The 23,955-nt window shown below is 44.5% G+C and overlaps 1 protein-coding gene across 1 annotated transcript; it reads right to left on the bottom strand.

The window, feature by feature from the left end:
- Positions 1-853: 853 nt before the first annotated feature.
- man1b1a (mannosidase, alpha, class 1B, member 1a) lies at positions 854-23,708 on the bottom strand. The gene is made up of 14 exons (XM_083638588.1): positions 23,503-23,708; positions 22,270-22,412; positions 16,244-16,352; positions 15,581-15,786; positions 15,249-15,397; positions 13,785-13,906; positions 13,122-13,313; positions 12,042-12,190; positions 9,729-9,917; positions 6,512-6,702; positions 5,437-5,557; positions 4,150-4,344; positions 3,242-3,373; positions 854-1,381 (listed from the first exon to the last, which is right to left on the bottom strand). Exons 2-14 carry the CDS (start codon positions 22,369-22,371, stop codon positions 1,172-1,174), a joined length of 2,067 nt encoding a protein of 688 aa, XP_083494714.1. The 5' UTR covers positions 22,372-22,412; positions 23,503-23,708; the 3' UTR covers positions 854-1,171.
- Between the last annotated feature and the right edge of the window lie 247 nt (positions 23,709-23,955).

Below are 23,955 nucleotides of genomic sequence, written 5' to 3'. Positions count from 1 at the left end.
CTGGGGCGACGAGCAAATTTTCTCCCTATCGCTCTGTCTCTGTCGCTCGGACCCCCAACAATTTTTCTCCCGGGCGAATATACGCTCAATCGCTCGTTTGCATTGACTTTGTATGTATGTATGTATATCGCTTATGATGGGTTTCTCACTGTATGCTTGTTGAATGTCAGTATAAAATGGTGAGTGTAGAAAGAAGCCGTTTCTCTTTGATTCTGAAGGACTGAAACTAGATGTTTTAGATCGTTGAAAAGATGTCTGCTATCAAACGCCTTTTAACTGAGCTGGAAATATCTGGACGTGATGCTATGATGACTGTTTTGCCCAGTTATCCAGTCATCACACAACAAAATGTGGTCAGAAATGCAAGCTACATCACGTACGTTCAAACTGTTGGAAATGGCTAATTTGCACCACTTTACTTTTGTCAAATGTTTGACCTGAACCAGTGTGCTGGATGTGGCCCTCCACCTTTCCAAGGCTCACAAAGAAAAACACCTTGCCCTGAGCAGCCTGTTTAGGTCTCCATCCTAAAGCTAAACCCCCTTCATATACTTCCATCAGTGGTTAGTGCTTCTTAAAAGACCAGTGATTTAACAGAAATTAATAGAAAAGATCTATCTACCAATCATATTCAGTCAGATGATCAGTGATAATAGATCTACACACAGCCATGACATAGCTAGGATTAATGAGGAAATTCACCTCACAAGGAAAAGCAAAGGGAAGGGGGGGGGGGGGGGGGGCATGATTGTTACCACATACATACAAAATTATCCAGCAGAAGAAGAAAAAAATACAATCCCTGTCTCCCTGTCGGACCAGTACAATAGCTCTTACCCTTACCTTGTTTTTTGTTCGCAAAAAAATAATAAAAAATAACTTTTTTTGTCTCTTAGTGAGAGAAAGTTGTGCCTTGAATTAAAAAAACAAAAAAAGCATTTTGCATTAGAGACCAGCTCTATCTGAAACCCTTCCCTTAGAAAAAACACCTTCAAAAAGACACGCCTCCACATGGGAACATACCAAGCCGGTGCGCTCAACACACCCCTCCAGCCGGTGCAATCCAAACCACGGAGGGGCGCTTCATTTGTCAAGTGGCAACACAAGCCTGACCACTACAGGCCTCTGTGGGATGGCTGTTGTTTATAGACACCTCCTCTAGGGGGATGAGTCACTTGGGTGGAGAGGGCCAGATGGGGAGAGGATGGGCCTCTGTGTTGAAGACATACTTGTCTAGACTGAGCAGCTCCATGTCGTCGGAGAAGAGCAGGTAGAAGTACTTGAGCGTCTCACCCAGGAAGAAACTCTCCATCTTGTCCCGGGGGCCGGGGTTAACGGGGTCACGGACGTTGTTAATGGAGGTGTAGCCTCCACTGGGGACCTGGAGGAGGAGAGGTGCTGTTACAGCCGTGAATAAAGACCAGACACGAGAGGTGCTGTTACAGCCGTGAATAAAGACCAGACACGAGAGGTGATGTTACAGCCGTGAATAAAGACCAGACACGAGGACAAAAAAAGGTTCTCTGTAATTACACCTCGGTAACCTAGTCAGATGATTATCAAACATTTCTAGTTACGGCACAGTTCACTATCTGCTCTGTGTGTCGGATATGCATCATTTGAAACAGGTCACACCTACAACAACAAGAATCGAAAGAACACATTTCAAACAAATTCCACTCCTCGTTTGAGGGCTGGTTGACGAGTTACATCCCAAGTGAACAAAATGAATGAACACCTTTACAGACTGGATTCTCTATGCCATAGAGATAATGAATGATGACCTTATGGATAGATTTATTTTATGATTACATGCAGTCAGATAGGGCTACACGATATTGGCAAAAACTGTCATTGCAATACCGGTATATTTTGTTTCTGTGATATACTGTATATTCCGATATGAAAAAATACGGTAATTTTCCCCAAATGGCTTGAATAGCTCTATCGAGCCTTGCACATTTAAGAAGGTGCCGTAGTGGGTAAGCTGCACGGGTGACGTAGTAGGAAGTGAGTGTGTTTTGCTGCAGTCAGCCTGAGTTGCAGGATGTTAAGTGAGCAAAGTTACCATAGTTAGCAGGAAAAGAGCTTAGAACGTGCATTATGTTCGCTGCTGTACCAAAATAAAGTGTATTTGAGTTTTTGTTGTTTGCTAATTTGTTGTACTTTTTTTTTTTAAATATTTTTTTTTCCCGATTTTTTATCCCATTTTATCCCCCATTAGTGCTAATTTTTTTAATTGATTTATCCTGGTTGCTACTTCGTCCTCTGTCGATCAGGGAGAGCCGAGACTGATACCATGTTTCCTCCGAGACATGGGCAGTCGGTCAGCCACTTCTTTTCACCTGACAGGGGAAGCTTCACCGGTAGGACATAGCACGTGGGAGGTTCACGCTATTCCAACCAGTTCCCCTCCCCCTGAACAGGCGCCCTTAACGGCCAGAGGAGGAACCACACTAGCAACCAGGATATTGCATGTTTTTGTGAAGGGGGTTCCTGTATGAAGGAAACCCCCGGGAGGCACGGGGAGAACATGCAAACTCCACACAGAAAGGTCCTTTTGCCGACCCCCACCCGGGCGGTGGGCACTCGAGGACATGCGGACGGGCACGCATTCCTTCAGCGCTTACCTCGTCCCAGGCGGGAATCGAACCCACGACCTTCGAGCTGTGAGGCGATAGTGCTAACCACTGCACCACCGTACCTCCTCTAATTTGTTGTACTTGACATTGCACGTCCAGCTGCGCACATTGCGATGATGATGCTGAAACGATATATAGTATAAGGGGTTAAAAAATAAGTACTAAAAAAAAATCCTACTGGTGCAACAGATAATAACAGACAATCACATTTTGGCCAGGAAGTGACACAATCCAAGGTACTGTACTACCTAAAGTTCACCATCACTTCAACGCCAAATCATTTCAAGGTATGGTCAAAGTACGTACAGCTGGTGTGTGGGACCGTTTGTCTCAAGTTCAAGTTCAAGTATATTTATTGTCATTGTTAAATTGCTCCAACAACGAGATATAGACAAGCATCTCCCTGAGACGTACAGTGCAACACCAAGGTAAAGTGCATCGGCCCAAATAATAAATACGGTACATACAATAAATAGATACATTATTCTATAAAGGCATCAGAGTTAGTGACTGTTCAGTAGTGCATGTAGACAGTGAGTCCAGAATGTTGTACAGAGTTCGTGAGCAATGAGTGTGAAACAGTCAGAGTTGGTCTGTACCTTAGTGTACTTGTTGAAGCTCTGTAGTATGTCCCATCCCCAGTCTCTGTACTTGGTGTCCTTAGTGAACCTGTACATGTAGAACAGACTTTCCACCGTCTCCGGTCGCAGAAGGTTGTGTCTGTCTGCAGGCTGGGGGACAGAGAAGAGAAGAGAATACTTTTACTATTTTAAACTTCATTAAAAGCAGAGACAGATCAGTACTTCTGTTCAACCTTTATTCAACCAAGCGGTCCCACTGAGATGAAACATGGATATTCCAAGAGACACCTGGTGAATTAAGCAGCATCACTGACAAGCACAGAAGTGACAAACAACTATGATCCACATGAGCAAAACTGATTTTTTTTTACATAATTGCAGAGTCACAATCACGATATGAATGCATAAAAAAGACAATAGGGCAGAGAGGATATATCTATGCTGCATTTGTAGCAGTTTGTGTGAAAAAGAAAATAATTAAGAAACAAAATAAGCTCAAGTAATGTTGAGCGAGTATTCGAGTAAGTTTAGTTGAGGCAGCAAGCGTAAAGTTATTTTTGTCTTGTTTTGTTCCGTTTTGTCTGAGCCTGTTTTTGTTCTGAAAATTGTAAAAAAAAAAAAAAAAAAAAAAAAAATCCAGCCGTCCACTTTCAACCTCACCTTGACCTCGACGTCACGCCCGTCTCTTTCAACCTCACCTTGACCTCGACGTCACGCCCGTCTCTTTCAACCTCACCTTGACCTCGACGTCACGCCCGTCTCTTTCAACCTCACCTTGACCTCGACGTCACGCCCGTCTCTTTCAACCTCACCTTGACCTCGACGTCACGCCCGTCTCTTTCAACCTCACCTTGACCTCGACGTCACGCCCGTCTCTTTCAACCTCACCTTGACCTCGACGTCACGCCCGTCTCTTTCAACCTCACCTTGACCTCGACGTCACGCCCGTCGTTGGCCTGCAGGTTGAAGTGTGCGATCTCAGGACTCAGTCCGGTCTCCATCTGAACATACAGCTGGTGGCAGGTCTCCATCAGCTGCACAGCCAGATCCATGTGATCCCCTGGGAGGCCGTTATGGGCGCCGAGTGCCAAGGTTCCAGGCAGGAAGCACACCAGGTGGTCCTGCAGGGGAAGGGATGAGGAGGGAGAGGTGGCATTAGAAGGGGCGCGTCGGGTTTTCTTTTCCGACACATATCCAAAAACCACCCGACCCATTTTCATACATCTAAAATGATGAGGAACCCATTCCGCAGTGTGTGACTGTGCAGGATGTGGATGGTCGGATGAAAGGGGATTGGAGATGTTTATTCTGTTAATTAAATTGAAAATAAATTTAGTCTATAATGACATTGTGTGTGTACTGTGTCTGTGTGTACTGTGTCTGTGTCTGTGTCTGTGTGTGTGTGTGTGTGTGTGTGTGTGTGTGTGTGTGTGTGTGTGTGTGTGTGTGTGTGTGTGTGTGTGTGTCTGTGTCTGTGTGTGTGTGTGTACTGTGTCTGTGTGTGTGTGTGTGTGTGTGTGTGTGTAATCTATTTGTCCTGCACCCGCCCGACCCCTTCTCAATCTTATCTTCAGTTGATTCTAACCTGCCGGGCCCCTGACTAAAGTACATTTTAAACAAATGTACAACATAATAATATGAATTCAAACTAACACAATACAGCCGCGGGACCAAAGGGCTTTCAGATGGACCCGTGCATCACTGAAGGCACTGAGAAGACATGAGAGGAGATGAGGAGCGTGAGGCCATGGAACTGATTTGACCGGCTGATTGGCTGAGGGAAATACTGGCTGCATTTGAATTTGTACAGCTATTGAGCGAACCAGAGCGAACCAGAGCACCCAGCCTGAGTCAACAGAGTGGCTGTGAGGGTTGAGGTCTGGTGTGCATGTGTGTGTGTGTGTGCTGGGTGGCTGTGTGGGTTGAGGTCTGGTGTGCATGTGTGTGTGTGTGTGTGTGTGCTGGGTGGCTGTGTGGGTTGAGGTCTGGTGTGCATGTGTGTGTGTGTGTGTGTGTGTGTGTGTGTGCTGGGTGGCTGTGTGGGTTGAGGTCTGGTGTGCATGTGTGTGTGTGTGTGTGTGTGCTGGGTGGCTGTGTGGGTTGAGGTCTGGTGTGCATGTGTGTGTGTGTGTGTGTGTGTGTGTGTGCTGGGTGGCTGTGTGGGTTGAGGTCTGGTGTGCTGATGTGCATGTGTGTGTAACCATCTCTCTCACCATCTTGGGGTTGAAGCGGTTGTGGGATAACTCTCCCACAAAGGTCAATCTGTTGGGTCCCGACTGTCTCAGAAGGTGCTTCTTCACGCCCTCCACAGCCTGAAGGTAGTCCTCCAACAGACTGGCAGAAATTAATCACAATAAAAAGACATAGTGACATAGTCTGGTGAAAGGGGGTAACAACTAGGCAACTGTGATGTTGCAAAAATCAAGATTTTAATTTAATTTGTTAGTTGAGATGTTGAAGATTAAGAACACAATCAAACTAAGCAAACCAAGCTTGTTCAGGGTAAACCAAGCTTGTTCACCAACTCTCAGGGTGATTTTCTCTGAACGCTGCTTAGGAGTACGAACATTCAAATAAGCATATCTTCTTCAACTATCTTCAGATTTCAATGTATGACACATCATTTGAAAGCTTGCAATCTGCACTTTCACAATCTGTTCAAAAAAAGGAGAGAGAGAGAGAGAGAAAGACCTTGACCTACTTTTTTACCTAAAACACCAGGCCCTGTCACATATTAGTTCATATCAATCTGTAGTGACTTGGTGCTGCAAACCTTTTTGATATAAAGTACCATTTACAAATTTGATTGTCAATCAGTGTGCCCTAGACCTGACATTGTCTGTGTTTCGCGCCGGCATTTTATTCTACTCTCTTCTGCTTTGAAATGTATGGAATGCATGGAACGCTAGGCAGCTAACCAATCAGAGGCTGAGTAGCGTGGATCACTACTGTAAATACCTCCCTACTATAAAAGGGTGGAGGGATTCCGCACGGCGCACAATCGAAGTGCGCGGAGCTCCTCGAGAATGCTCAGAATACTCTTGAATGCACTTGCGACGCGAGCCTCATTGGTGTGTGTATCCCTTTAAGACCGCGAACCGCGAAGGGATACACACACAAATGCTGCATCAGGAATCAATGGGTTAAACCTTACTGCAGCTCTACTGCCTACAGTTGTACTTAGAATGATGTATATTCTCTAGTGTCCTCGACTGTGACAATCCAGTATTCTCCTCTCACAGAGCAGAGAATGAACAGTGGCTCAAATGCAGTTAAAGTGTGAATTACTCGTCTTCAGTCTTGCCTCCCTGGATCCACTGTTTGAGCAGGTATTCGTAGTAGCTGTCTGCCCTGGCTCCCAGCGTGAACACGCCTTTGTGGGTGAACTGGCCGCTGTTGGTGTTGATGAACATGGGCACCAGGCCGTCATGCTTCCCTGGCAGCTTGTGGACCAGCTTCATGATCTTATCCACAGCCTCCTGGAAAGAGATGGAGAGAAGGTTTGGGTCAATATTTTAGACAAATACAATATAAAAATACAGCTACAAGCAGTTTATCATGAGAAAAACATACATAAGCAATTTCAGGCTTTGATGGAATTGGGCTCATCAACGGCGATATCCTCACCTGACATCGCCAGACCAATGAGTCTGAATCTCAGATCAATTTCTATTTCCAGGGGGCGTTAGCAAAGGGGCGCAGTTCAAAATGCCTCAACCAATCAGAGCAAAAAAAAGTGTAAACCGACTGATCAGCTGATTTGCCAGCCGCCGTGAGATCAGCTGTTATGGTGTGTTACAGCGAGCCGGTCATTATCGTGAAATGAATCCCGACAGGGTGATGCAGGACCCCGACGCCAAGCAACAGTCAGAACTGCATTCGTTCATAGCAACGGTCTGCTAGCAGCGGTCAGTTTACTAACGTTATACTGAAATAACAGACATAGAATTGACCAATCAGATGAGTATTAAACAAAGCTTTGTAATAAAGGGGCTGTGATTGGCCTGGTAGTTTTCAGGCCGGGTGGAGATCTGTTTGAATGGGTGGTTGTCCAGATGCATCTGCCAGAGCAAATCAAACAGGAAGTCGCAGATTGGTCAGGTGTCCCGGCTAGCTGTATCCCAGGCACGGCTCAACTTATGACACAAAGTATTCATGCTCATGCTGGCCTCAAAATGTTCAGGCTCAGGTAAATGTTCAGGCTCAGGTAAATGTTCAGGCTCAGGTAAATGTTCAGCTCAGGTAAATGTTCAGGCTCAGGTAAATGTTCAGCTCAGGTAAATGTTCAGGCTCAGGTAAATGTTCAGGCTCAGGTAAATGTTCAGCTCAGGTAAATGTTCAGGCTCAGGTAAATGTTCAGCTCAGGTAAATGTTCAGGCTCAGGTAAATGTTCAGGCTCAGGTAAATGTTCAGGCTCAGGTAAATGTTCAGCTCAGGTAAATGTTCAGGCTCAGGTAAATGTTCAGGCTCAGGTAAATGTTCAGCTCAGGTAAATGTTCAGCTCAGGTAAATGTTCAGGCTCAGGTAAATGTTCAGGCTCAGGTAAATGTTCAGCTCAGGTAAATGTTCAGCTCAGGTAAATGTTCAGGCTCAGGTAAATGTTCAGGCTCAGGTAAATGTTCAGGCTCAGGTAAATGTTCAGCTCAGGTAAATGTTCAGCTCAGGTAAATGTTCAGGCTCAGGTAAATGTTCAGGCTCAGGTAAATGTTCAGCTCAGGTAAATGTTCAGGCTCAGGTAAATGTTCAGCTCAGGTAAATGTTCAGGCTCAGGTAAATGTTCAGGCTCAGGTAAATGTTCAGGCTCAGGTAAATGTTCAGCTCAGGTAAATGTTCAGGCTCAGGTAAATGTTCAGGCTCAGGTAAATGTTCAGCTCAGGTAAATGTTCAGGCTCAGGTAAATGTTCAGCTCAGGTAAATGTTCAGGCTCAGGTAAATGTTCAGGCTCAGGTAAATGTTCAGCTCAGGTAAATGTTCAGGCTCAGGTAAATGTTCAGCTCAGGTAAATGTTCAGGCTCAGGTAAATGTTCAGGCTCAGGTAAATGTTCAGGCTCAGGTAAATGTTCAGGCTCAGGTAAATGTTCAGCTCAGGTAAATGTTCAGGCTCAGGTAAATGTTCAGGCTCAGGTAAATGTTCAGCTCAGGTAAATGTTCAGGCTCAGGTAAATGTTCAGCTCAGGTAAATGTTCAGGCTCAGGTAAATGTTCAGGCTCAGGTAAATGTTCAGCTCAGGTAAATGTTCAGGCTCAGGTAAATGTTCAGCTCAGGTAAATGTTCAGGCTCAGGTAAATGTTCAGGCTCAGGTAAATGTTCAGGCTCAGGTAAATGTTCAGGCTCAGGTAAATGTTCAGCTCAGGTAAATGTTCAGGCTCAGGTAAATGTTCAGGCTCAGGTAAATGTTCAGCTCAGGTAAATGTTCAGGCTCAGGTAAATGTTCAGCTCAGGTAAATGTTCAGGCTCAGGTAAAGCTGTAGCGACAGGAATCACTCATAACTGACAACGTGATGGATTCACAGAAAATGCGAGCACGTGCTTTTCGTTTCCAACTCAGTCACTGTGACATAAGCCGTTTTCCCACATGCGTACCGGAAAATTACCTGTAAGTCAATATCGGACATTTCCCTTCACACCTCTCCTCTCGCATGTCGGAATCTAGCAGCGAAATTGCCTGTATGTTGGGGGGCGGGGCGGCACTGCAGAGCGGGTGGGGAGTGACGTGTTGGCAAAACTCTTGATGGTGAAATAAGTTTGCTTGTTTATCCGTTCACCTGCGTCGCGTTGAAGCACTTTTTACAGACTGGCTTCGTTTGATGTGTCCGGGCTTGCCTTCGCTGTCGGCAACGTAAGCAAAATACTTCCACATTTCGCTTCGTGCATTTGCTTCGTCTGTGTCCCTGTCGGGCTGTCACTGAAGGAGGAGGACGGACTGTGGCCAGAGAGCGAGCAGGCAGCAGAGAGGAGAGAGGGGAAAATCAGCACACCCACACATGAAGCTGACATAGGCTACTGCTCTTATTATCACAAGATCATTTCGCCAGTTTGCTTTAATGTGCGCGAATGATTAGATTATGCCCGCTGGAACATTAAGCAACGTGTGGACACCTCGCCCATGAGTGTCGCGGGAAATGACTGGACCCGTTCTACACTTGAGTCCGCTATCGCGCATACCGCTCTTCTGACTGGCTCGAAACTGGTGAAATCTCCGCGATGACGGGGTCGCGCTTATACCGGCACGACAACTTTCACACATGCAGGCATTAGACCACGTTCCGGTCATTTAGCGGTACAAAGCGCATGTGGGAAAACGGCTATAGTGAGACACTGTGAGCTACAGTTACTGTCTGACTTCAACTGAAGTGAATCCTTCCATCTAAATCTAGTGAATAATACTTATTACATGAACTGCCTCCGACTTTTATTTTTTTCACTCACCTGAAGTGATGCCAAGGCAGAAAGTAGAAGGCACATACAGTAAATTACAGTACATATGTTTTCTTTGTGTCCCGACCTGATACTGTGTGTCCTGGGTGAGGCGGCTCAGCTCCCTGAACTCCAGCTGGATGCTGGTGACCTCGGCCAGCGTGCTGTCTGTGGTCCATCGAGGGGGGTGAGCTGTTCCCCTCCCAATGTTCACATCTGAGAAGGGGATCTTGGAGGGCGTCTTGAAGGCAGGCAGCAGCCTGAACCCAATGTCCTTCTGTACGCAGAGAGAAAACAAAGGCATGATTACAGGGAGGGCAACTGTTTTTTTTTTAATTAGAGCAAAATCTCTCTCTCTCTCTCTCTCTCTCTCTCTCTCTCTCTCTCTCTCTCTCTCTCTCTCTCTCTCTCTCTCTCTCTCTCTCTCTCTCTCTCTCTCTCTCTCTCTCTCTCTCTCTCTCTCTCTCTCTCTCTCTCTCTCATGCTAAAAACACGTCTGATATTTATTTGATTTTGAGATCATGGTCGATGCAGTATGAATTTGATGGCCGCGCGTATTGATTTGAGCTGGAATAACATGTGGATAGTTTGGAGGAGTGGAGGAACGGGAGCTTTTGTGACGGACAGCAGACAGAAAGCTAATTTATACTAACTGCGGAGTGTCCGGTGTTCGCGGAGCGGAGGCTCTGTGCGGCGCTCCGCGCAGGCTCTGCGGAGGGACTGCACGGAGCTCCGCGCTCCTCTCAAAAAATGGAACTCCGCGGAGCCCGCCGCGAGCTCGTGCAGTCAATTCCGAGGCTATGATTGGCTAATGTTTGCTATGGTTTGTATAGGGAAGAAGCCTCCACAAACTGACCAAGTGACCGGCGAAATCAGTACAAAATGAACGGGTTTGAGCATCGCCTGCCAGAAGAAGTACAGAAATACAGAAATGTGTATGATTCATCCACCCGAGACTACAAAGACCTACAGATTACTAATAATTCGTGGAGGGAAATTGGTAGAGTTTTGTATCTGTAAACAAAAGTGGAAGAACCTTCGGGACTAATTTGTGAAAGCCAAAAAAAAGGTGAAAGGAAAGAGTGGGGATGGCGTTGGGAAAATAATTCCTCCCATCTTAAACAAGCTGCCTTGGCTCAGTGTTTTTGTAAAGCACAGGGAGACAGATACTAACTTCGATGAGGTAAGTTTATCACATAGCGTTGATACTTGTATAGGACGGTTTCAACAAGACAGACAACAAAAACATTCTAAATTGCCAACAGACAGAGCCAAACACAACAATTCTTCCTCCTCTTCTTCATCATCAACCTCTTCTTATGTGATCGCATTCATCAATTCATGGTCCATAATAAATAATAAAAAAAAAGTCTGAATAGCCTACAATTTAACCCTAGCCAAAAAAAAGGTGAAAGGAAAGAGTGGGGATGGTGGTGGGAAAAGAATTCCTCCCATCTTAAACAAGCTGCCTTGGCTCAGTGTTTTTGAAAAAAAAGTCTGAATAGCCTACAATTTACTACGTCAATAAAAACTTGATTTGACATTTGCATTCCTGCTAAAAACACAGCAGCAACGGTCTTGCCGTGAACACCGCGGACACTCCGCAGTCAGTATAAATTTGCTTAGACAAGGTAAACAAACAGGTTTCCTACAACAAGGTAAATTACAGCTTCCATTATCTTGCTGTCGCTATGATATAATAACAATGTGAATTTCTGCATGTTCGAAAATAAGCTATTTATAGGAGGTAAATACACACATTGCACACGCCCGCATTTCCCCTGTTTCAGGCCGTGACTGGGCTCCTTATTGTGTTGTGGTGGATGGATTTGGAAAATTTATTTTCAGGGTGAGTTAAAAATAAAAAATAAAAAGCAGAAAATAAGGTCCAGGTTGTAAAGAACCGGAATTCTCCTTTGATTAGGGGTGTCACGATACACTCAGTTCACGATACGATACGATACACAATATTGGGTTCACGATAACGATACGATATTTTAACAATATTTTTTTGCGATCGATTTGTAAGTTGGTTCACGATAACGATACGATATTTTAACAATATTTTTTTGCGATCGATTTGTAAGTTGAGGGGGCATCCTCCACGCTAATTTCGAGTAATTTCACCATTTTCATCCTCTGTGTCTGTAACGTCCCTTGTCTGTTCAAACAAAGCAATGAAAAGGAGAGCGAGCATGCAATCAGATGCAGATCAGTGCCACCATGTTCAGCTTCTTTTTCTCACGATATGAGATTTCATCTCAACGATACATATTGTCATGATTTGATATCGCGATATATTGTGGGACGATATATTGTGACATCCCTAGTTAAGATTCAAAAGAACTGAAGAACAGAGGAAACTATGGGAATAAACATGGTGCATTCTGGGTGGACTCACAGCCTTCTCCAGGAACAGCTGGTCTCCTGTGAGGTGGTAGGTGCTCAGCAGGCCCCCGAGAATACGAATGGTGCTTTCAAAAAGGTTCACATCCACATTCTTGGAGAAGGAGAGCTCTTTTTCCACCCAGGTCCTAGCTTCCCCAAACTCTGCACGGAGAGAGGCAGAGTTTAACAGAGTGAGGTGCAGAAACAGACAGCGAATAAGAGATAAAGAAAGAGATGGAGAGAAAGAATCCCACTCACTACTGCAATGTGACGTCACTTAAATATATCACTTAACAATGGAACAAAAGGACTGGGGCCAGTTGCACCAAGTGGTCTTATATTAACTATGCCTGGTCAATAACTCCTACATCGGTCTTAGTTAAGACCAGTCTTTAGAGTGGATTTACACCTGTTGCACCAACAGGGTTTATGTCTGGTCTTAACTACGCTGGTCGTAGCAATGCGCGTCCATGTGAATTGCCGGGGAATGCCCCCTGATTGGCCCAAAAATGTGCCATTCACCCACTACTGTATGTGCGTCACTACATCCTCCCTCCTCCCACCCCCCTCCTCATGTAGAAGCCCCGGGGGAAAATGGCGGCGGCGATCAGTGTCAGGCAGTCTGAATGAAATTGAATGTAACGTTCCCAATTCTATGTATTAAATTCTAAAAAATGACCCTCAACATTTGGGAAGGCTAAGCCACAGAACTAGTTCGTTATAATCTAACGTCATGCTTCGAAGACGACTTTACGACGATGAGGACGGTAAGGACTCAATCACATCAGGTCTCCGCTGATAGACTACCTCGGAGATCTCTGTTACAGTCAGGCACTTCATTACGCCTCCCCCTGACCAGGCGTAAGAGTTACGCCTGGGCGTAGTGAAAAGAAGGCTTAAGCCCTCTTGGTGCAACCGGCGTAGCTGTTAGGTCGTAAAGTTACGATCGACTTAGCTTAAGACCAGTCGTAAGACCACTTGGTGCAACTGGCCCCTGGTTTTTATCTCTGTGGTGCCTTGGTGCCTCAGGTGACGTGATCGAGCGCGATCCTAACAGACTGGAGACAGAGAGGAGAGATGTGACGCACGCTACCTTCCTTCAGGCCCAGAATCCACATGGTGTCCAGAGCATCGATGAGGGTCAAACCCAGGCCGAACCACTCGCCGAACGTCTTGGAGACGGGCTTGAGCTCGTCGTGACCCCAGGCAAACTCCTTATAGCCCTTCCACGCGTGTCTGAAGGCATCACGTACCGCCTCCAGCCGGTCCACGGGTCCAACTGACACTAAAGACAGGCGCACACAGAAGGACAAAATCATAAATAAGATGCTACAAGCAACACTAGAAGATTTGTTTCAAGATTCATTATAAAAAAAAAAGCTTGATTAATTAATAATGAATATAATCATTAGTATCTGTGTGACACCAGGCCATTACTCACTCCGGGATTAAATGTAAACTCACACATTCTTAAGGTAATATTGTCACACAGGAATATTCCCCAGTCTCAGCTACTGTACATTCATAGTGGAGATAATAACATTTTAGACTGTATGGCATGTATTATGTATTATGACAAAAAATCTAGTAAATGCATGCACTAAGTACAGTATTCATATCAATCAGTGGGAGAGGGTGAGGCAGATGTACTGTCTAAAAAGACCTGACACTCACATTTGCTCAGAAAAGTCGATATTATAAAAATGATGTATTTCACCACATTCATATCAAAACTTAAATGACTGTATTAACAGACCTGGTGCCAGTGGAACAGCCTCATCAGGGCTGGCTGGTACTGGAGGCACTGCAGTGTCTTTCTCATGGGCAGAGGGTAACAGTTCTGTGGCCTGCTCCGCTTCTATCATGGCTCCTCGCCAGCTGCACGCAAAAACAAAACGCCTGGGTCATTATTACACCTGGGTCATTATTACACCTGGGTCATTATTACACCTGGGTCATTATTACACCTGGGTCATTATTACACCTGGGTCATTATTACACCTGGGTCATTATTACACCTGGGTCATTATTACACCTGGGTCATTATTACTCACTTGTGCATCACATTTAAAGACTTTTCATTCACTTTCAAGGCTTGTTTGGTGAAATTCAAACACTCAAAATTGTCATGTTTTGGGGGAGGACGTATCAATGATAAATCCACAAAATGATTTTCAACTCGAGGACTGCGTGAACGCTGAAAAATTGTTTCTATGTTTTGATGCAGATACCGCTTCTGCTTTCAATTCAATATTGGTTCTACAATAAATACTTCCTTTCTTAAAAGCACATCTCATTATGTGATAGAGTAAATAATACTTTCTAAGGCATAATCAAAATTCCTTTGCATTGGATTTTGCATTGCATTCGATTACGAGAGTTGGGTGAAAAAATGATTTGTAGTTAAAGGAACACTCTGCCCATTTTCAACCAGCTTTGTATCATTAGAACATCAGTAGTATATCAGAAAACTGTAAACTGTTTTGAAGTCTGTCATTTAATTTGACAGTTATTGAGTGTTAAAGTGTGGACCAGTGACATCACTGGTCCACACTAACTCAAATGAATAACTCATTAACTCAAATCAACTCTCAATAACTGTCAAACTAGATGAATGATGAATAGTTTGACAGTTATTGAGAGTTGATTTGAGTTAATGAGTTATTAATTTGAGTTAGTGTGGACCAGTGATGTCACTGGTCCACACTTTAACACTCAATAACTGTCAAATTAAATGACAGACTTCAAAACCGTTTACAGTTTTCTGATATACTACTGATGTTCTAATGATACAAAGCTGGTTGAAAATGGGCGGAGTGTTCCTTTAAAAGATGCAACGGTTTTATTTCACGATTTAATAAACCTTTAATTTAATGGTTAAATAGTGCTCAATAATCATTGATTTATAGATGAAGGTTTACCACATGGTGATGAAGTGCCTCACCACGTGCCTCAGCCCGATTGACTGACTTGAAATTGGCCTTTGATGGCCATGTAGACCACACCATGTAGACCACACCATGATAAAAATAATAATAATAATCAATGCATCTTAAAACGGCATCTTATTTAGCCATTCCCTTCAATTATTGTTGCTGAGCTTAACTTTCATGCCAGCAGTAATTTCATGTCTCATTTGTTATTGTGAATTTGTGAGAGATTTTCATTTTACACCAAAAGCTGCTGTTTGGGGTTGTTTAGAAATCAATAAGTGTATGACCTGACAATCTTCCCCTCGTGGTTCTCCTCCTCCTCTCCTTCTTCAGCTTTAACGACCTCTGGCTCTGGCTTCTCCTTCCCCACTGAGTCTGACACATTCCCCCCTTTCTGCAGGCTTGGCGGACCTCTCTTGTTTGGGAATGGTCTTTTCTGTGGACACACAAATACAAACAAATCTGACAGCAGGAAATTGGCACCATTCTGAGTGCATGAATGCAGCACTAATATGACATAGTGACGAAACCAAAGCAAATTGCATTTTTTCCCATTCTTTTTGTAGAATGTTTCTATTAGGACAACAGCGGAGACATCCAGTGTTGTGACAAGCCTAACCTTAAGAGGAGGTTTGGGCAGAATGGGGACTTTTGGTCTCTGGGGCTCTGGAATGAGCCCTGGACCCACAGCCGGCCCCAGATCCAGCCCTTCCACATAGACTGGAACCTTGCCGACAGCTGGCCCCACCACAGGCTTCACCCCTGGAGGCATGCCCTTCAACTCCCTGTCATCCAGCTCCAGCCAGTCCTCCCTGTCCGACAAGCCTGCGCACACAGAGCACAATGCACATGAAGGTATGCTCGGGTACACATGCGTGGACAAAGTAAGCATACAGTACAAGAGTTAACCCATTGATACCTGATGCAGCATTTGTGTGTGTATCCCTTGAAGACCACACACAAATGAGGGATATACAGGCAAATGCTGCACCAGGTATCAATGGGTTAAAGTACATAACGCACAGGTGAACAGGTCTGTGCGCCCGCCCTCACATACCTTATGAGCACAAAAGGAAAATGTACAAAGAGCAAAACTGCAGTAAGGTGTGTGTGGTGTGCATCATGCCAATTCAACATTCACCAGCATGTCTGTTTGAGCTTAGTTTTGTGTGGGCGTGGCTTACCTCTCCACTGCTCTGCCAGGCTGGTTAGTTTTGTGTGGGCGTGGCTTACCTCTCCACTGCTCTGCCAGGCTGGTTAGTTTTGTGTGGGCGTGGCTTACCTCTCCACTGCTCTGATAGGCTGGGATAGGAGAGCAGTGCAAAGATGAGCAGCAGAGCCAGCAGGAAGAGGACGATACTCCGCTGGAGGCGGGACAGCTGCTTCCATTTCTGCAGACAGAAACAAATGATCCGTAACTGAATCATTTCAAACACGTCCAAATTCAAACCAAAAGCAGCAGTCTGGTGGGTCCAACTATACGAGTGGATTCACCCAAAGTCTGGAAAGCAGCAACGTCTTGAATTATTCTCGCTCTAAAAAAAATAAAAAAAATAAATAAAAAATAAAATAAATAAAATAAATAAATAAATAAATAAATAAATAAATAAATAAATTCAAAGAAAATAGCCCAAATTGTCAGTCACAGAGCCAGAAACGGAACTCTCTTCCCTCCTTTAAAAACAGTGTGGAAGAGGAGGATCTTGCAAACAGGCTACCTTGATATTATACCATTTGAAAACCAAACAAAGTGTGGTGCTTGGCTTACCCTGTATAACCTCAACATCTCCACCTGACGCTGTTAGCCCGCTGACAGCTCACAAATAAACAATCTACTGCAACCAGCACAACCCAGCAACAAAGAGGGAGGGGCAGAGGCGAGGGCTCTCCAGAGAGAAAACTAATAGGCAGGCTTGAGTGGTACACGTGCCCCAAGGCACTCTGGGTAACCTGGCCTAATTAACACCCGTGCAGCACCACAAGAACGTTATGAGCAATCACCGGTGAGTCATGATGGAAAACAAGTCTATCTCAGGAGACATTTCTCCTTTAGCTTCAACAAATACTGATATGATTTAGATCAAACAAATCAAACAATACTGATACGATTTAGATCAAACTAATACAGATTCTGTATCGACCCACAATGCATTCATGGCAGTGACATATACTGAATACGTGAAGAGGATTGTAGAGGATTAGATTTCCACTCTATGGCAGCATCAACATGCACCGTCAAGCCAGTAGCTTCAGTGCTCTGGCCAGTAGGTTCAGTGCAGCTTCAGTGCTCTGGCCAGTAGGTTCAGTGCAGCTTCAGTGCTCTGGCCAGTAGGTTCAGGGCTCTGGCCAGTAGGTTCAGTGCTCTGGCCAGTAGGTTCAGGGCTCTGGCCAGTAGGTTCAGTGCTCTGGCCAGTAGGTTCAGTGCTCTGGCCAGTAGCTTCAGGGCTCTGGCCAGTAGGTTCAGTGCAGCTTCAGTGCTCTGGCCAGTAGGTTCAGTGCAGCTTCAGTGCTCGGGCCAGTAGCTTCAGTGCAGCTTTCAGTGCACGGGCCAGTAGCTTCAGTGCAGCTTTCAGTGCACGGGCCAAATATGTTGTAGCTTACCTGCTACAGTATATCTCCAATATAATTATCATGTTATCATGGAATACAATGTTGATTGCATGTTGCCCTGCAAACAGCACTTCACTGTCAGTTAATTCAAGAGGAGCCATTAATAGCCTGATGGTTTTCAGGTTTTTAATTGGGAACTTCATTTAAATGCAGTATATTTCCATCTGGAACCTGTGGGAATGGTGACGCCCGTTTCCAAAGAGCAGAGCTGATTGGTCAGGAGGTGGGTCTTCCATGCCTTTTGGTCTTATCCTCTGAACTTAACCTTCTCCGGAACAGGTTACCCACGCAGCATGGGTTGCCATGGTGATCTATCTCGGTAAGAACTTAAGAAATGAACTAGCGTCGTAGGACGGCAAACCCAGGGTTAAACCTAAAGTGACCTCGCTAAGCCACTAAGCTTGTGTCGTAGTACAGGCCCCTGGAGTTTTAAGTTTCAGTTGTTGAGTATAATTGGCATTTACAATGTGGGTAATATGCAAATGATGACCTGGTTTTGGCCATTCTTCTGAGGGTGGATTGGATTTGGTGACGCTGGTTGGCTGAAGGAGTTGTCTGTCAAAGCAAGTGCTCCCGCCCACTGAAATCGATGTGAGCAGCTGGAGGTCCAGACTGATACTACGTAGAGTGAAACAGAACGTGAGATCACGTTATCAAGATGCTTTTTACCAGGCGAGAAAAAACCAGGTCACCTTTAGTCTGGAGCCGGGACACAGAAACTGTCAACAAGGCCTTGCCTGAGGATCCTATCACTTGGTTTTGGTTCAAAGCCATGTTGCAGCATTCTCAACACACTGGAGCCATTCTACTGTATGTCTGTTTGGCTACGGCAGGTGAACAGGCAGGTGAACAGGGCACTGATCAAGCTGTGATACAGAGAAGCCATCAGTGATCAGCCAAAGCAGCCCTCTTACTGTACATGAGCAACACTGCAAGTACACGTCTAAAAAGGTCCTGACGGGAAGCAGGAAGCAAATAAATACAGTAGGGATGGAAATTGATTAGATTTTATTGATACCAATGCCATTATCGATTCTGCTTATTGGTCCGATTCTTTATCGATTCCTGATCAATTTTCTGTATGGAAAAAAAATGCTCATATAACTGCTGCTAGCAACATGCTCATAACTCCTGCTAGCAACATGCTCATAACTGCTGCTAGCAACATGCTCATATAACTGCTGCTAGCAACATGCTCATAACTGCTGCTAGCAACATGCTCATAACTGCTGCTAGCAACATGCTCATATAACTGCTGCTAGCAACATGCTCATAACTGCTGCTAGCAACATGCTCATAACTGCTGCTAGCAACATGCTCATATAACTGCTGCTAGCAACATGCTCATATAACTGCTGCTAGCAACATGCTCATATAACTGCTGCTAGCAACATGCTCATATAACTGCTGCTAGCAACATGCTCATAACTGCTGCTAGCAACATGCTCATAACTGCTGCTAGCAACATGCTCATATAACTGCTGCTAGCAACATGCTCATATAACTGCTGCTAGCAACATGCTCATAACTGCTGCTAGCAACATGCTCATAACTGCTGCTAGCAACACGCTCATAACTGCTGCTAGCAACATGCTCATATAACTGCTGCTAGCAACATGCTCATATAACTGCTGCTAGCAACATGCTCATAACTGCTGCTAGCAACATGCTCATAACTGCTGCTAGCAACATGCTCATATAACTGCTGCTAGCAACATGCTCATATAACTGCTGCTAGCAACATGCTCATAACTGCTGCTAGCAACATGCTCATATAACTGCTGCTAGCAACATGCTCATAACTGCTGCTAGCAACATGCTCATATAACTGCTGCTAGCAACATGCTCATAACTGCTGCTAGCAACATGCTCATATAACTGCTGCTAGCAACATGCTCATATAACTGCTGCTAGCAACATGCTCATATAACTGCTGCTAGCAACATGCTCATAACTGCTGCTAGCAACATGCTCATATAACTGCTGCTAGCAACATGCTCATAACTGCTGCTAGCAACATGCTCATATAACTGCTGCTAGCAACATGCTCATATAACTGCTGCTAGCAACATGCTCATAACTGCTGCTAGCAACATGCTCATATAACTGCTGCTAGCAACATGCTCATAACTGCTGCTAGCAACATGCTCATATAACTGCTGCTAGCAACATGCTCATATAACTGCTGCTAGCAACATGCTCATATAACTGCTGCTAGCAACATGCTCATATAACTGTTGCTAGCAACATGCTCATATAACTGCTGCTAGCAACATGCTCATAACTGCTGCTAGCAACATGCTCATATAACTGCTGCTAGCAACATGCTCATAACTGCTGCTAGCAACATGCTCATATAACTGCTGCTAGCAACATGCTCATATAACTGCTGCTAGCAACATGCTCATATAACTGCTGCTAGCAACATGCTCATATAACTGCTGCTAGCAACATGCTCATAACTGCTGCTAGCAACATGCTCATAACTGCTGCTAGCAACATGCTCATATAACTGCTGCTAGCAACATGCTCATAACTGCTGCTAGCAACATGCTCATATAACTGCTGCTAGCAACATGCTCATATAACTGCTGCTAGCAACATGTTCATATAACTGCTGCTAGCAACATGCTCATAACTGCTGCTAGCAACATGCTCATAACTGCTGCTAGCAACATGCTCATAACTGCTGCTAGCAACATGCTCATATAACTGCTGCTAGCAACATGCTCATATAACTGCTGCTAGCAACATGCTCATAGAACTGCTGCTAGCAACATGCTCATAACTGCTGCTAGCAACATGCTCATAACTGCTGCTAGCAACATGCTCATATAACTGCTGCTAGCAACATGCTCATATAACTGCTGCTAGCAACATGCTCATAACTGCTGCTAGCAACATGCTCATATACCTGCTGCTAGCAACATGCTCATAACTGCTGCTAGCAACATGCTCATATAACTGCTGCTAGCAATATGCTCATATAACTGCTGCTAGCAACATGCTCATAACTGCTGCTAGCAACATGCTCATATAACTGCTGCTAGCAACATGCTCATATAACTGCTGCTAGCAACATGCTCATATAACTGCTGCTAGCAACATGCTCATAACTGCTGCTAGCAACATGCTCATATAACTGCTGCTTAGCAACATGCTCATATAACTGCTGCTAGAAACATGCTCATAACTTCTGCTAGCAACATGCTCATAACTGCTGCTAGCAACATGCTCATATAACTGCTGCTAGCAACATGCTCATAACTGCTGCTAGCAACATGCTCATATAACTGCTGCTTGCAACATGCTCATAACTTCTGCTAGCAACATGCTCCACATGTCGCCAGAAATCCATTTCTTCCCTATACAGCTAAATGAGCAGGGGAATGAGAGTTGGCCAGAGCTGATATTTTCAGTCATCGGCCGTGAACAACACATCTCATTTCCCTGCTTCCTGGTTTCCCTGCTGTGATTTTGTTTCATGAACAATAGTTCCACCTGGCAAGTGTCAAATGGACAAGAAACCATTGAAAGCTCCCCAGTCATCAGTCTAAGATGTTGATTTGAAAGGTTGCAGGAATAGAGGTCTCAAAAACAATGCTTGGAAAAAAGGTGCATCCATCGTTAGTAAGTTCTGCTCAACTGATTTTAGTCAATTTCATATTTTTTCAGGTTGATGGTCAATTAATGCTGACTCAAGGCCCAATTACACTCCATTTTTATTATGAAAATAGATGCGTCCGTTTCAAACGTTAATATCGTCACTGCCCACATACTTCCATGCGTCTTTCACGTGGGTATCATGTTAAGCAATATATCCAACAGTGGGCAGTAGAGAGTCAAATGTGTGAGCGTATGTGTGGTTCTGCTCCGTTTCATGCGTATCTGTAAGCTTTCAGAGGACAGACAGAAATACACACGAAATGATTGCAGAGTACGGACATAAGGCTCTGTCTCTCTCTGTCTTTAACTTAAGAGTATAATTGGGCCTTAACACTTGCTAGCTGGTTATGTTATTATCTCATCACAAAACAATGTGTCATTTCATTCTTATCAAAGGCATAACATTTATGGATAGAAGATAGATAGATAGATAAATAGATAGATACTGTAGATAGATAGATATCTGACCATTACAAGTTAGGTTAGATGATTTTTTACAACACCAACTTCAAAACAGAAAGAAATTACACAGTTGTATCGGGCAAAATAATATTTTCCTCATATTTGGCAGACTTCTTTGGGATTCAGCACATTCATTTTCCAAGTTTTCTCACATCCATATAGGAACGCAGGGCAACTCCGTCATCTTAGTGGGTGATCCAAAGGGGTCCACCCATGGTTTCTTCCATTTTTCGTCGGTTGGTGGTGCCTGGCTGTCATGTCTTCCGATGTGCTATCTTGTGCCTTATGCTTTGTTTGGTTCCCTTGTGTTTTTGTTTTTCTTATTTTTACACTGTATTGCATAATTTTGTTTTATCATTGATTGTTGAGTTAGATGTACAGTAGGTAGGCGTGTATTTCCAAATTATTTTGAGACATATTTTAGTGATGAGATGAACAGCTGTATCAAATGAATACACCTGATATGAACCAATCATGGATGCAATTTCAGCCCCGGTGGGAGTTGAACGTTACACCCTGGCAGTGTGAGTGCCATGATCTGCATACTGCACCAACACAGGACCCACTCACCCTCCAGCAGGAATGTCTGCGGTGCTTGCCGTTGTTGTAAGTGCGACTGTGCTGGTCACTGAGTGTCAGAGAGATGAAGTCCTTTCTGGAAGGGGGGTACATCTCTGGGAGAGGCTGGACAGTTGTGCGTCATAGAAGCTGCCCTGTGGAAAATCCAATTAAATTAGCCTTGCCATGATTATTTCCCTCAGTTTGGTGATGCAGGATTTACTACTACTACTACTACTACTACTAGGTCCATTCCAGTAGCATGTCCCCTGAGGAGGCCCGAGAGACACGGAGACAGGTGGATGAACTTTGTGGGTAGATCACCAAATTTGGTGTTACACTTAAAGCAGGACTAAACCCCCCAGATATCTTACAAAACGGCACTCCACTCGTCCCGAAAAACCCCGCAGGCAAGATAACGTTAGTGGCTCGAGACCTGAAACCCACACGCTTTGCGCCAGGGTGGTTTTGGCGTAACCTATGTGGGATTCGAAATAACGCATCCGAGATAGAAAACGTTATGAATATAGCCACGTTATAAACAACAAACTAACGCTGGTGATCTGTATGGAAACAGTGTTACTCGAAATGGTTAAAAGTGATATCAATTTGGTCATTCAGTGGCATTTTACTGCCATATAACATAACTAACTAGCGGCTAATATTAGCCACAGTAGGCATTACCTAGGGATGCATTGGTCTTAAAGGGCTCGCGCCGCGTGAACTACAGTAATAATCAATGGGGAAAAAAACAAATTTTCACGTGAGTGGGGCACGTGCTAAACCACTGGTCACGATGTACCAAATATCCCATTCATTTGAGGGCACAACAAAAAGCAGTGTTCCATAGAGGGAACTTATGCTGCTGAAAATGATACAAATGGTACAATAGCAACAGTTTGGTCTCAAATGTGGAAATTTTGACCATTCTTCACACACCACCCCCAAAGTCATATATATTGGTTAAATGCTGGAAAAAAAGTGTTTTGGGGTTTAGTCCTGCTTTAAGTGTAATCCTATTAACGTTACTTGATGCGGGCAGGAGTCCGCATAGTAACTGTTAAACAGAATCAAAGTAGCGTTACAATGCAATGGCAGCACTGCTATGATGTAAACATTGAACCTAGCATCGATTATCGACTCCTATCGACCAAGACAATTGGATACTGTAGTGTACACTCGCTGTGATGATGGCAAGCTGCAAAGATGCGTGGCTCGCTTACATTACGTTACTTCCCCCCTCACCTTTTGTGCCTGGATGGATGGCTCACGGTAACGTAAATTAGCCAGGGAGCTAACCAGCTGTTAGCCAAGTTAGCTATAAGAGGCTAGATTTATCTCTCTTCCGACGTCTTTCCAAGTGGACGGTGGCGCCTGGCGTAGCAAGGACCAACATGTAACGTACAGGTTGCTCCGACTGTCACACGAGACGATGTTCTTCTGCATGTACAGTCAACACAAACACACCGCAGTGACAGCAAGCACAGCTAGAAGAGAGCCAGCTGCACAGTGACAGCTCACACTAGTGAAGGTTCTGTGCGTCACATGACGTGATCACGTGTTCTAGTTAACCCATACTCTGCCATGTACACCTTCAGATTCACGGATTTTTACATGACCCAACACGGCATAGTTTGAATGGCTTGAATGTGTGAACACTTATGTGCTGTGTAAAACGTTAAGTAAAAAATAAATAAA

Source organism: Poromitra crassiceps (assembly GCF_964638095.1).
Source record: "Poromitra crassiceps genome assembly, chromosome: 6".
In the NCBI taxonomy this organism is placed as follows: Eukaryota; Metazoa; Chordata; class Actinopteri; order Beryciformes; family Melamphaidae; genus Poromitra; species Poromitra crassiceps.
The sequence above is the reverse complement of the archived record's forward strand: the minus strand, read 5'-3'. Positions and strand labels throughout refer to the sequence as shown.

Excerpts from the sequence above, each read along its gene's own strand:
- man1b1a (XM_083638588.1), bottom strand. The coding sequence starts at position 22,371 with ATGTACCCCCCTTCCAGAAAGGACTTCATCTCTCTGACACTCAGTGAC. Across the intron at positions 9,918-12,041 it reads AGCTGTTCCTGGAGAAGGCT|AAGGACATTGGGTTCAGGCT; the intron begins GTGAGTCCACCC and ends CTCTGCGTACAG. Across the intron at positions 6,703-9,728 it reads CCCAGGACACACAGTATCAG|GAGGCTGTGGATAAGATCAT; the intron begins GTCGGGACACAA and ends ATCTCTTTCCAG.